General features: G+C 41.7%; 2 protein-coding genes across 8 annotated transcripts in view; one reads left to right on the forward strand and one right to left on the reverse strand.

Moving 5' to 3' along the window:
• Positions 1-2,669: 2,669 nt before the first annotated feature.
• The window catches only part of LOC110487082 (proton channel OTOP2), a 30,413-nt gene continuing 19,131 nt past the window's right edge, over positions 2,670-13,951 (reverse strand). For 2 of the 5 annotated variants that reach the window (XM_036939208.1, XM_036939209.1), the window contains exons 3-8: positions 5,688-6,103; positions 5,254-5,390; positions 5,070-5,128; positions 4,732-4,859; positions 3,542-4,413; positions 2,670-3,116 (exon numbers count right to left, since the gene is read on the reverse strand). In XM_036939208.1, coding sequence (XP_036795103.1) covers positions 2,946-3,116; positions 3,542-4,413; positions 4,732-4,859; positions 5,070-5,128; positions 5,254-5,390; positions 5,688-6,103 — 1,783 coding nt within the window. In that variant the 3' untranslated portion in view covers positions 2,670-2,945. Of the gene's footprint in view, positions 3,117-3,541; positions 4,414-4,731; positions 4,860-5,069; positions 5,129-5,253; positions 5,391-5,687; positions 6,104-9,147; positions 9,171-13,951 lie in introns of those variants that run through there. The other 3 variants (XM_036939210.1, XM_036939211.1, XM_036939212.1) reach the window with 2 other exon arrangements.
• Positions 10,152-13,951, forward strand: part of LOC110485273 (Usher syndrome type-1G protein homolog) — a 30,900-nt gene continuing 27,100 nt past the window's right edge. For 2 of the 3 annotated variants that reach the window (XR_005035202.1, XM_036939213.1), the window contains exon 1: positions 10,152-10,514. Coding sequence is in view for 2 of the 3 variants with exons in the window: in XM_036939213.1 (XP_036795108.1) it covers positions 10,351-10,514 (164 nt within the window). In the remaining variant the exon portion in view is untranslated. The remainder of the gene's footprint in view (positions 10,515-13,951) is intronic. The other variant, XM_036939214.1, reaches the window with a different exon arrangement.

Below are 13,951 nucleotides of genomic sequence, written 5' to 3' on the forward strand. Positions count from 1 at the left end.
CTAATAGCACATAGATATTTCACAACTTCACATAGCCTTATGGGTGGCTTCGGAAATATAGATGGCGCTGTTGCTGCTGTTTTGCGAACTCCGACCCAACTCTGCTATTTTGTGTTTCTTTTGGCATTTATCTTACTTTATATTCACAAAATGTATCCACTATCATTTGTTATAACCGACAATAACTTCTGAACATCAGATCTGCAGTTACTTACCCCAATTCTGGATTCAACTTGAACTTGAACTTGGACTCATCTGCCCTGGTCTCTTTCTGTAATTCCAACCCAAAACAGACACCAGAGAGGCAGGAGAGGGGGATTCCTGACCAGATCAAGGTGAAGGTAAAACCGGCCACCTCTTCCTTCCATTTTATTGCCCAATGTACAGTCACTTGATAATAAGATGTATGACCTCTAAACGCGGATTTGCTACCAACGGGACTCTCGTAACTGAAATATTCAATGCTTTTCTGAAACATGGCTTTCGGACAAGATACCTGCAATGGCTATCCAACTCGATGGATTATCCATTCAACTAGCATATAAGAGTCAGGGAAATCGAGGGGGGGGGGTGGGCGAGTTTGGGAGTTTGCCTCTTCATCAACAACAAATGATGTGCTGACTCATGTGCAGGGGTAGTCTCGACTCATTTCTCACCTGTCTTGGAATACCTGATGGTCAAATGCCAACCCTTCCACCTCCTGAATGGGTTTTGAGCTGTTATCATGACTGTTGTAAACATTCCACCTCAGGACAGGAAATATAACAAGATGGCACTTAACAAACTGTACTAGGCTTTAAACAAGCAGGAAAACGTACATTCGGAGGCTGCCTTCCTTGTCGCCGGTGATTTAATTCAGTGTCAATATGACAAGTCATGCCCAACTTCCATCAACACATCTCCTAGACCACTGTTACTCTACCAGCTAGCAAGCATACAAGGCCCTTCCTTGTCCGCCATTCGTCAAATCAGATCATTACTCCGTACTCCTGCTTCCTGTTTTCAAGCAGAAGCTCAAACAGGAAGTACCTGTGACTCGCACCGTTGAGAAATGGTCATCAGAATCAGAGATTATGCTACAGGACTACTTTGTTTGCACTGATTGAAATATGTTCAGATACTCCGCCGACAACATCGACGAGCTCCTCCGTCACCGGCTTCATAAGGAAATGCATCTGCGACACGGTTCCCATTGTGAAGGTTTGCTGCTTCCCCGATCAGAAGCCTTGTATTAACTCTGAGGTTGGCGCTAAGCTAAAGGACCAGGCTACAGCACACAAGGCTTTCGCAGACAACCCTGAGGCTACAGCTGAGGACAGGAACAAGAAGTCCCGCTACGACCTCCGCAGAGTCATTAAACTAACAAAATAAAAATATAGGTATGAGGTGGAATCATACTACACAGGCTCCGATGCCCGTTTGGCAGGGGCTACAGTCCATTACAAATTACAAAAAAAGATCCAGCCACCGTGACACCGTGAGAGACATGGGCATAGGTGTGGCTGAAGGACTCCCAGTGCAGCACCATGGACAGAGCCACCCACCTCAGCATAGTAGGCAGGTACACTCGCTTCAGCACCATGGACAGAGACACTGGCTGCAGCACTGTAGACTCAGTTCCGCACTGTGGAAGGCTGCACTAACTTCAGCACCAGGCCAGCCGAAGACAACACCCAACACAGCTGTGCAGGATTACTAATCAGCACACCTGTAAGGCATTCCCTAATCAACTGACTGGCATAGTTGAGAAGAGGAACTAATGCAGGTTGTTGTCTGGTGCAGATAGTTGAGAAGAGGAACTAATGCAGGTTGCTGTCTGGTGCAGATAGTTGAGAAGAGGAACTAATGCAGGTTGTTGTCTGGTGCAGATAGTTGAGAAGATAGCTGCCAACTTGGCACAGCTGTGTGAATTGTCTATCTGCCGCTTTGCCACAAACTTTGACAAGATCTGGGACCAGGCTAGTTGAGCTGTATAACCCAAACAGATCTGGGACCAGGCTAGTTGAGCTGTATAACCCAAACAGATCTGGGACCAGGCTAGTTGAGCTGTATAACCCAAACAGATCTGGGACCAGGCTAGTTGCGCTATGTAACACAGTGGAATCTAGAGTAGACAGAACAGAAAGAGGAAGCCAGACCAGAATACCTTTGATAATACAGAGAAGGGAACACTGGTTAAGTACTGTTTTGGGTGTACTGTACGTAATGTTAAAGGGGCAACCTGCGATTCAAACAAGAACAATGCAGTCGTTCCCCCACTTGAGGGACGGGAGTGGAGAAATATGCATCCATAGACTGGTCTATGCAAAATCTTACCGTCCATAAGATTAAAATGATAGTTTTAACCATGTTTGTAATCAATGGGGTAATAAAACATATTTAATTTGACCTTTATTTAACTAGGCAAGTCAGTTAAGAACAAATTCTTATTTGCAATGACGGCCTAGGAACAGTGGGTTAACTGCCTGTTCAGGGGCAGAATGACGGAATGTCAGCTCAGGGATTTGAACTTGCAACCTTCCGGTTACTAGTCCAACGCTCTAACCCTGCCGCCCAATATATTGTGTTACAGGTAAGTCAGTTGTTGTAAACTCATGAGATAGTAAAAATAAGTAGTGCCAGTGATTGGTCTGTGTTGTGTTACAGTGTGCCACAAAGAAGAATGACTCATATCCCAGAAAATGTTTACATAAATGTATGTGCAATTTATTACAAAGTCATCATCAATTATAATTAATATAAAACTATTTATACAGTTTACTAGATACAGTTTAATAGCTCACTGATATTGACATATTTCTTTTAAAAATGAAATTGTATTATATAATTTTATTCTTTATATATGTTTCAGTGCATGCTCAGGACAGAACAAAGAATAACAATAAAACAGATTGTAAAAAAATGATCTTTATACATTTTCAGAATTGTTTCTGTAATTCGCCAGCTTATGAGGTTAGAAAGACCTCAAAGAGGCTGGCGACTGAGTGCATACGGTAAAAGATTCCGAAGGGGAGTCCAATATTCACAACAGCCGCCCACATGGTGAACTCGTAAAACTCTGCTCCAATCGTGTTGTCAAACTGAGGGCGGGCGCCAAACGCCGGCATGATCCAGAGCTGTCAACGGAAACAGAGTGAAGATGTTCAGTCCAATCTTTCAACTTAAACATACTAGTTAGGATCATACTCTACTATGATGTATTGTACTGCACAAATCCTAGGGAGTCTTTTGGCTCATGAGCAAGTTAGGCAAACAGGGAAAAAAGTGAATTTAAAGGGATGGTTCAGTAGTTTCCATTTATTTTCGACCTACTGTACATACCCACTGGGCACAGACATCAATTCAACGTCTATTCCATGTTGGTTCAATGTAATTTCATTGAAACAAAGTTGATTCAACCAGTGAGTACCCTGTGGGTAGGGCGTTTCATCCAAACTTAATAAAAATGGTTTTGGATGAAAGGACAACATCCTAGGTTAACAAGCCCTTTAAAAGAGCCATTTTGAAAAGGACAGTGGTGGGTACTCAGTAGGCTACTCACAAGGATGTTGCAGAGCAGCAGAAATGCACAGATCTCCTTCAGGGCCCTCCTCTTCCAGGTCAGCCTATGGCGTTGAGGTAGGGGGGAGCTAGAAAGAGCAGAAGGAGCAACATGCATACTGTGAACTGTGAGGGCCGGGGACGTCTTGGTCTCCATGAATGTCCCTGGCAGGTTGTGTATGTCTCTATGGGCTTGGGCTTGAAGGACGTATGGGTTTGTGAATACAGAGGCCTGGTGCATGTCTTCGTGGAAGGGCTCGCGATGCAGGCCCTCGATGATGAAGATGTTCTGCAGGCAGAGCTGGATCACAGTGAGCAGGGAGACAGCCAGGTTGAGAGCGTTGAGGTGGCCCTCGGCCCCCGTTGCCACCACAGCCACGATGGTGAAATAACAGATGGTGAACTGTCCGAATGAGGCGCCGATCAGCAAGCCTACATCCAGGCTCCGTGTGGGGTTCTTCCCCGACACGTGGTCCCTCTGGTCCAGCCGGTAGATGGCGCAACCAGCCACGGTCGAGACGGACATGAGCGTCACAGCCACCGTGTTCATCACGTAGTGTATCATCAGCACCGTGTCACGTTTCCTCGGGTCCCCCTTCTCCACATCCACCTTGTAGATGACAAAGGTTCCCAGGCCCGCCACCAGCATGACCAGCCCGACCGCAGGCCCCACCAGCACGTCCTTCAGGCGAAAATGGAGCGCGTGGTGGTTGTGCTCGTCTACCAGGCGGCCCACGTTCTTCCACATGACGTAGGCCATGGCCGAGGCAAACAGGCTGTACTCGATGTTGAAGGGGTACAGGTAGTAATAGGCCTTTTCTAAGACGGCACAGGCAGAGTGGCTGCAGTTACAGCTGCTGGATCCACCAGGGGCTGAAATAAAATCAAACACTATTGTTTGACTCTGAGGTGATGTTTTGTTATGTCGGTTGGTTGTATTTCAAAGTCGACGGTAATTCTATTTAAATACAGTAAGTTCAGAAAGTAAACTGAAAATGTATTTTATTGATCCTTTATTTAAACAAGGAATTCCCATTTCAGTTTACATACTGAATTGAAATGGAATTGAACCCTTAAACAAGGAATTCCCATTTCAGTTTACATACTGAATTGAAATGGAATTGAACCCAACCCTGTAGTATTTCACTTAGATTTTCTAGAGAGAAGATTCAACAACACAATGTTCTCTACCTCTGATGTCATAGGAATGTGTGCTGTTGCCGTCCTCTGGTGGAACAACAGTCTGGTGTATGGACTCCTCTGTGACTGCTGCCATCCACAACATCAGATTGGTAGACAGAGTCAACATCAGCCCACAGCTTCAAGAGGGAAACACAGGAGTTCAGAACAGAATAGAATAGAATACTAACTATTTGTATATCCTATTTAATTCTGTAAGAATATAATATAACATAACATAATAGATAAGACTTTATGCTTCCCAAGGGGAATGTTAAATGTCCAACCATCAATTTACATAATTAAATGGTAATACATTCAGTTATACAGTAGCAGTTAGTTACCCTCACCGAGTTATGTTCCGTTGTAGCTGTACACAGTCTTTAGCGTGGAGCCAGAGGAAGTATGTCTGAGAAAGATACAATGATCACCTATACTTGCATTTTTCCCACCAGCCAAATCCCTCAGTGGTTTCCTTAATGTCATATCACCTAATGGAAGCTCCATTTGAGATGTCAGAACTTGTGTTCTTACCTGGACAAGTATGAATACAGCTTGTACGACAGGGAACGCTATCTTCACAGCAGAGTCACAGTGCAGGTAGCCTACGTAGTTAGCAATCTTAAACACGTCCATAATCAGACTGCATAAGCCAAACAGCACCAGTCCACCTAGAGAAAAAACAGAATGAAATCCAAGTAGAAATAAACACACTCATTAAAAACAATGGGTGAATGTAAACCTTTGTCTAGGTATAGTGAATTATATCCTATTAGAATAGAACTCTTCCCCAATCCAAAGAGAGATGATTCATTCAGTCCAGTGGTATTACCAGACAGTGAATCCTACAGGGTAAGGTTGCAAAATTCCACAAACTTTCCAGATTTCCAGGGATAAAAACAAACAACTGGGAACTCTGGAATTTAGCAGCTGTCTACCCAGAAGAACAGAAAAGTGTCTTCTCTTACCCCTGAGCCACACAGGCCCGGCATGGCTATCCTTGTAGAGCACGGCATGATCTTCCCTGGATGTGTAGATGGTGTAGTACAGCATCCAGGCAGTGGTGAGGATGATGAGGATGATGAGGAAGATCTGCAGGTTGATGGCGTTGATCTTAACGTTGTTGAAGACACTGCCACTGACCAGAGCAATACCTAGGATCAGGACGTTGAAAGTGATGATGCTAGAGAGTAGCCAGCTGCGGTTACGGCCCCTCTCCCTCACCGTGCCCCTGCTGGTCGGGAAGACGTCGCTCCCCCTCCTCATACTCCCCGCCTGGACTCCCAAGTGGATGGAACACTGGGTGGAAGGGAGGGTGGGCCTGGTGGGCAGGGGGGATATGTAGCCCTCCTCAACTGCCATCTCAGGATCAGATGTCATCTTGCTGGATTCGCATGAAAAGAAGCCAAAGGTCAAGTGCATGATGTTTCTCATTCTGCAAAGGTCTAGTCCACAGTTTGTTTGTGATTTGTTACAATCCAAGCTTGCTCTGTTCAAAATGTAATATCCTATCCAAAGGTAGAAAATCTAATGAGTTCAGAAAGTATGTCTGTTCTGATCAGAGTTGTGTGAACACCTAACCATCCACTCAAAGGCTCTGCCTGTATAAGGAGGTCCCTCCTACCCATAACCCAGCTTCTAACCTCATTTCATCATCAATGTCAACCCTATCAGTGATTTGACAATATAAAAGGTTTCTTATCATTTCCCTGTTTATCATCAGAAGCAGTGCCAGTCCACCATGCTTCAACGAATATGAGTTTATCTTGCTTGATTTGGGTCAATGCCAGTGTTTGACTAAATTGAAATGAACAAAGAAATCCTCACAGTTCATATTTACTAACACACATTGGTATTTTATCTACACGAGGTCAGGTATGTTTTGTTTCCTGGAAACCAACTTATTATATTTTATAAAAAAATAGTAGATTTTCAGTTTCTCTCTAATAAGTCTGTTTCTACGGCAGCACTGACTGTTCCTTAGAACAACAGAAGGCTACTCCCCAATACCAAAACGGAGGTCTGAAAACACAGTGAATCATAGGCTAACATAACGGAAACTGGAAATACCCTACTGGATCCCCGAATTTCCTCATAATATATGAATCATTACACACCATATAGGTGGGCTGGTTCAAAAGTGATTTTTCAAAATGCTTGTGTTGCAGCACTGACAAACTGTCTCACAGCGGCAAGTTTGTTCGCAATCTAACAATAACCTAGCCAATGTAATGAAATATGTGGGTGACGTTTCTGAAATATTCACATGACGGTGTAGTTATTACATCCACTTTGCAGTACATAAACATGTATTTTTAAATCAGCCCAACTGTAAATGCTGATAAAAGTCCAGTTGAAATAGTATTTGTCTTTATTTATCACAATACTTTTTTTTTACTAAGTGTTAACAGCACTTGACATAGCCTAGTTCTCTGTACTTTTAAGATGAAACTGTAATTCATTGGGTGTACTTATTATAATGCATTGATGGATGTATTAGCATATACATTGTTGTGGAAAATTTAACATTTTATGGATTTTGTGGGTACAAGTCTCTTTAGCTAATCCACTCCTGGTACTCCATGTCATGTACAACGAGACTGGCCTTCCTTTCAACTTCAACTTCAAACCTTCTGTCATTAATGAGAGGATTTGATCCTGATTCAGAGGATTTGATCCTGAGTCGATCAACCTCACAGCTATCCTCCAATCACAATGATTATGCAAATATTGGAACTCCACAGAACACGTTGGTATAGCAACCGTTTTTTGTTTGTCCAGGCTAAAACAGTATGTTTAAAGTTGCTAGCTGAAGTCTAAATTCTCACACTAAATACATACTGCAATTCCAGCCACAAAATGTCAAAATACAACTAACAGCTAAATGTTGTTTTTTGACTTTGTTATAAATTCTATTTCCAAGGCACCACCACATGTTGTCATGGAAAATATGAATGTTATTTCCAACAACCAATGAGCAACTCCACCATAAATCCAGCGAATGTTGAGATTGTGTAAAGGCCAGTCACTTTGGCAATGACAATGAGTGGCAAGGAGTAGCATGTTAGCTAAAGAGAGTGGGACTCTAGACTACTAGGTTACTTGGGATAGTATCAATTTAATTGGATGCTTATGAATGGGGTTCCAATTGGTCAGTTTGACATTCTATGAATTGATTACAGCCATCCACATCATCTCAATACAAACGCATTAGAGTGGCAGTCTGGTAAACACACTAATGGTGAGAAAAGGCTGCAGTGCCCAGTATTATTTGCTCAGTTTATCAAAAGCAATTGGTTTCCTGGACTTGACTGAATTATTTATCTAACAGGTCAATAAGAGTGTCAGACATAATGAGATACTGAGTTACTTAATTTAAGTACACACAAATGATAAAATAAATATCCAAGACAAAGGAGATGATTGTGGACTACAGGAAAAGGAGGACCGAGCACGTCCCCATTCTCATCGACGGGGCTGTAGTGGAGCAGGTTGAGAGCTTCAAGTTCCTTGGTGTCCACATCAACAAACTAGAATGGTCCAAACACACCAAGACAGTCGTGAAGAGGGCACGACAAAGCCTATTCCCCCTCAGGAGACTGAAAAGATTTGGCATGGGTCTTCAGATCCTCAAAAGGTTCTACAGCTGCACCAGAGAGCATCCTGACGGGTTGCATCACTGCCTGGTATGGCAACTGCTCGGCCTCCAACCACAAGGCACTACAGAGGGTAGTGCATACGGCCCAGTACATCACTGGGGTCAAGCTTCCTGCCATCCAGGACCTCGATACCAGGCAGTGTCAGAGGAAGGCCCTAAAAATTGTCAAAGACTCCAGCCACCCTAGTCATAGACTGTTCTTTCTGCTACCGCACGGCAAGTGGTACCAGAGCGCCAAGTCTGGTTCTAACAGCTTCTACCCCCAAGCCATAAGACTCCTGAACATCTAATCAAATGCCTACCCAGACTATTTGCATTGTCCCCCCCCCCCCTTTTATGCTGCTGCTACTCTGTTATTATCTATGCCTAGTCACTTTAATAACTCTACCTACATGTACATATTACCTCAATTACCTTGACTATCCGGTGCCCCCGCACATTGACTCTACCAGTACCCCCTGTATATGGCCTCGCTATTGTTATTTTACTGCTGCTCTTTAATTATTTGTTACTTTTATTATTAATTTTATGTTTTATTTTGAGTTATTCTCAAAACTGCATTGTTGGTTAAGGTCTTGTAATTAAGCATTTCACTGTAAGGTCTACACCTTTCCTATCAAATACAATTTGATTTGATAAAGCATGTTTTTGAGTTCTATGAACAACATACAAATCTGAGTTAGACTCAGGATTAAGTTCACTCAGTCAATATTATACCTATAGATCAATACATTGATGAGCAATATGAGGATGCCTGAGCAGCTGCTTACCTTGTGGGAGGTGTGTGTGATCAGGTTCAGAGTGCCTGGGGGAGCCGTGTCCCTCATGGCTTTTATAGCCGTCCCTAGCCACAGCCTGATTTACAGACAACAACACCAATGTACAGACAGTCATAAATGTCAAACATCTATGAGAAACAACATGCTTTGTTATATGTCCACACATAGGGAGTGTTTTTAATGATTTATCAAAAGAACACTCATGTGTGGATGTATAACAAGCTTCGGCTTAGAAAAACACCTTTCAACATTTTAGTATTTCACTGTCACAACATGGCTCATCATATTGTGATGTGCTCATCAAAACTCAAATCCTTAACATCACACCTTTAATGATGAGTCAGTGGATATGATGGTCTGTTCAGTAACACTGGCAGACTGCTGTTATAATGAGGTACAACTTCTTATAAGTGTGTATGAGCCTTTATAATGGCGTATGAAATGTTTAAAAGCATATCAAATGTTATGTTGTTCTATGCATGAATCAACATTTCTATGCATGAATCAACTCTAAATGGCTATTGGAAATGAATACCTACACTCCTAAGCACTATTTAGAATACCAAATGGTACTTTGGCTGTCCCAATAGGAAGACCCTTCGAATAACACTTTTTGGTTCCAGGTTGAACCCTTTTTGGTTCCATGTACAACCCTCTGTTGAAAGGGTTCTACATGGAACCCAAAAGGGTTCTACCTGGAACCAAAAATGGTTCTACCGGGACACAAAAAGGGCTCTGCCATGGCGACAGCCAAAGAACCCCTTTGGAACCCTTTTTCTAAGAGCGTGTGTAGAATATGAATATTGAACTTGAAGTTATTTTTAAATGCCTATATATTCCACGCTTTTTTCTTTATTTTTCTGTTCTTTCACATTTATATTAGGCTCCGTGCATTTTGTGCACATCATGTAGACCAGAACAATTATATTCCTGTGGGACCAGACAACCTAACAACAGCCCCGACGCTGGATACTGGATACCGGATACCAAATGCGCGTTCCTTCTCGGCTCGCGCGGCCGTCACTGCAACGGCATACGCCACAATAACATTTCAGACCAGAGGCACGGCGCTTGCTTACAATGAAACACAGGCGGAGGCTGGCAGTGGAACTCTAGCCTGTGGTGCCTGCCATTTAGACAGAGAGATGGGTAGATGACGACCGAGAGCAATGGAGTCGAGGGCCCGTTGGTAGCATGAATGACAGGTATCACAAGGCGGCCCGGGATGGCTACCTGGACCTGCTGAAGGAGGCTACGCGGAAGGACTTGAACGCGCCGGATGAAGATGGCATGACACCGACGTTATGGGCCGCTTATCATGGCAACTTGGAGGCTCTGCGACTTATCGTGGGCAGAGGGCAAGTAGGCTTTTAAGAACTGAAAATGTACTTTGTCACGTGTGGAATGTTGTATTCCTTTTGCTCAATTCGTGCAGAAGCTAAGGATAGATAGTGTCCATATATCGTGTGGTTAATAATATTGTGTTTGGTAGACATCTAAGTATTATTGCGCACTCTTATCATGGAAAGATACGATAGGTAAAGTTCCCCCTGTGTTAAATAGTTATTCTATTGCCCACCTATACTAGCTAGCCTACCCCTTCATGCAGTGCTCTGTGTAGTTTATGTATATTCTCCTATGGAACGCATCACCTCTGTGGGAATTAGGTCCGGTCTAGTAAGATCTGTAGCGTTAGGTAAGGTCTGTAACATTAGGTAAGGTCTGTAACATTAGGTAGGGCTAGTATTAAAGGTCTGTAACATTAGGTAAGGTCTGTAACATTAGGTCAGGTCTGTAACATTAGGTAGGGCTAGTATTAAAGGTCTGTAACATTAGGTAGGGCTAGTATTAAAGGTCTGTAACATTAGGTAGGACTAGTATTAAAGGTCTGTAACATTAGGTCAGGTCTGTAACATTAGGTAGGACTAGTATTAAAGGTCTGTAACATTAGGTAGGACTAGTATTAAAGGTCTAACATTAGGTAGGACTAGTATTAAAGGTCTGTAACATTAGGTAGGACTAGTATTAAAGGTCTAACATTAGGTAGGACTAGTATTAAAGGTCTGTAACATTAGGTAGGACTAGTATTAAAGGTCTAACATTAGGTAGGACTAGTATTAAAGGTCTGTAACATTAGGTAGGACTAGTATTAAAGGTCTAACATTAGGTAGGACTAGTATTAAAGGTCTGTAACATTAGGTAGGACTAGTATTACAGGTCTAACATTAGGTAGGACTAGTATTAAAGGTCTAACATTAGGTAGGACTAGTATTAAAGGTCTGTAACATTAGGTAGGCCTAGTATTAAAGGTCTGTCACATTAGGTCAGGTATGTAACATTAGGTAGGGCTAGTATTAAAGGTCTAACATTAGGTAGGACTAGTATTAAAGGTCTGTAACATTAGGTCAGGTCTGTAACATTAGGTAGGGCTAGTATTAAAGGTCTGTCACATTAGGTCAGGTATGTAACATTAGGTAGGGCTAGTATTAAAGGTCTAACATTAGGTAGGACTAGTATTAAAGGTCTGTAACATTAGGTCAGGTCTGTAACATTAGGTAGGACTAGTATTAAAGGTCTGTAACATTAGGTAGGACTAGTATTAAAGGTCTGTAACATTAGGTCAGGTATGTAACATTAGGTAGGACTAGTATTAAAGGTCTGTAACATTAGGTAGGGCTAGTATTAAAGGTCTGTAACATTAGGTAGGGCTAGTATTAAAGGTCTGTCACATTAGGTAGGGCTAGTATTAAAGGTCTGTAACATTAGGTAGGGCTAGTATTAAAGGTCTGTAACATTAGGTAGGGCTAGTATTAAAGGTCTGTCACATTAGGTAGGGCTAGTACTAAAGGTCTAACATTAGGTCAGGTCTAACATTAGGTAGGACTAGTATTAAAGGTCTAACATTAGGTCAGGTCTAACATTAGGTAGGGCTAGTATTAAAGGTCTAACATTAGGTCAGGTTTGTAACATTAGGTAGGACTAGTATTAAAGGTCTAACATTAGGTAGGACTAGTATTAAAGGTCTGTAACATTAGGTAAGGCTAGTATTAAAGGTCTGTAACATTAGGTAGGACTAGTATTAAAGGTCTGTAACATTAGGTCAGGTCTGTAACATTAGGTAGGACTAGTATTAAAGTTCTGTAACATTAGGTCAGGTCTGTAACATTAGGTAGGACTAGTATTAAAGGTCTGTAACATTAGGTAGGACTAGTATTAAAGGTCTGTAACATTAGGTAGGACTAGTATTAAAGGTCTGTAACATTAGGTAGGGCTAGTATTAAAGGTCTGTAACATTAGGTAGGACTAGTATTAAAGGTCTGTAACATTAGGTCAGGTCTGTAACATTAGGTAGGGCTAGTATTAAAGGTCTGTAACATTAGGTCAGGTCTGTAACATTAGGTAGGACTAGTATTAAAGGTCTGTAACATTAGGTAGGACTAGTATTAAAGGTCTGTAACATTAGGTAAGGCTAGTATTAAAGGTCTGTAACATTAGGTAGGACTAGTATTAAAGGTCTGTAACATTAGGTCAGGTCTGTAACATTAGGTAGGACTAGTATTAAAGTTCTGTAACATTAGGTCAGGTCTGTAACATTAGGTAGGACTAGTATTAAAGGTCTGTAACATTAGGTAGGACTAGTATTAAAGGTCTGTAACATTAGGTAGGACTAGTATTAAAGGTCTGTAACATTAGGTAGGGCTAGTATTAAAGGTCTGTAACATTAGGTAGGACTAGTATTAAAGGTCTGTAACATTAGGTCAGGTCTGTAACATTAGGTAGGGCTAGTATTAAAGGTCTGTAACATTAGGTCAGGTCTGTAACATTAGGTAGGACTAGTATTAAAGGTCTGTAACATTAGGTAGGACTAGTATTAATGGTCTGTAACATTAGGTAGGGCTAGTATTAAAGGTCTGTAACATTAGGTAGGACTAGTATTAAAGGTCTGTAACATTAGGTCAGGTCTGTAACATTAGGTAGGACTAGTATTAAAGGTCTGTAACATTAGGTCAGGTCTGTAACATTAGGTAGGGCTAGTATTAAAGGTCTGTAACATTAGGTCAGGTCTGTAACATTAGGTAGGACTAGTATTAAAGGTCTGTAACATTAGGTAGGACTAGTATTAATGGTCTGTAACATTAGGTAGGACTAGTATTAAAGGTCTAACATTAGGTAGGACTAGTATTAAAGGTCTGTAACATTAGGTAGGACTAGTATTAAAGGTCTAACATTAGGTAGGACTAGTATTAAAGGTCTGTAACATTAGGTAGGACTAGTATTAAAGGTCTAACATTAGGTAGGACTAGTATTAAAGGTCTGTAACATTAGGTAGGACTAGTATTAAAGGTCTAACATTAGGTAGGACTAGTATTAAAGGTCTGTAACATTAGGTAGGACTAGTATTACAGGTCTAACATTAGGTAGGACTAGTATTAAAGGTCTAACATTAGGTAGGACTAGTATTAAAGGTCTGTAACATTAGGTAGGCCTAGTATTAAAGGTCTGTCACATTAGGTCAGGTATGTAACATTAGGTAGGGCTAGTATTAAAGGTCTAACATTAGGTAGGACTAGTATTAAAGGTCTGTAACATTAGGTCAGGTCTGTAACATTAGGTAGGGCTAGTATTAAAGGTCTGTCACATTAGGTCAGGTATGTAACATTAGGTAGGGCTAGTATTAAAGGTCTAACATTAGGTAGGACTAGTATTAAAGGTCTGTAACATTAGGTCAGGTCTGTAACATTAGGTAGGACTAGTATTAAAGGTCTGTAACATTAGGTAGGACTAGTATTAAAGG

Source organism: Oncorhynchus mykiss, chromosome 12 (assembly GCF_013265735.2).
Source record: "Oncorhynchus mykiss isolate Arlee chromosome 12, USDA_OmykA_1.1, whole genome shotgun sequence".
Classification (NCBI taxonomy): Eukaryota; Metazoa; Chordata; class Actinopteri; order Salmoniformes; family Salmonidae; genus Oncorhynchus; species Oncorhynchus mykiss.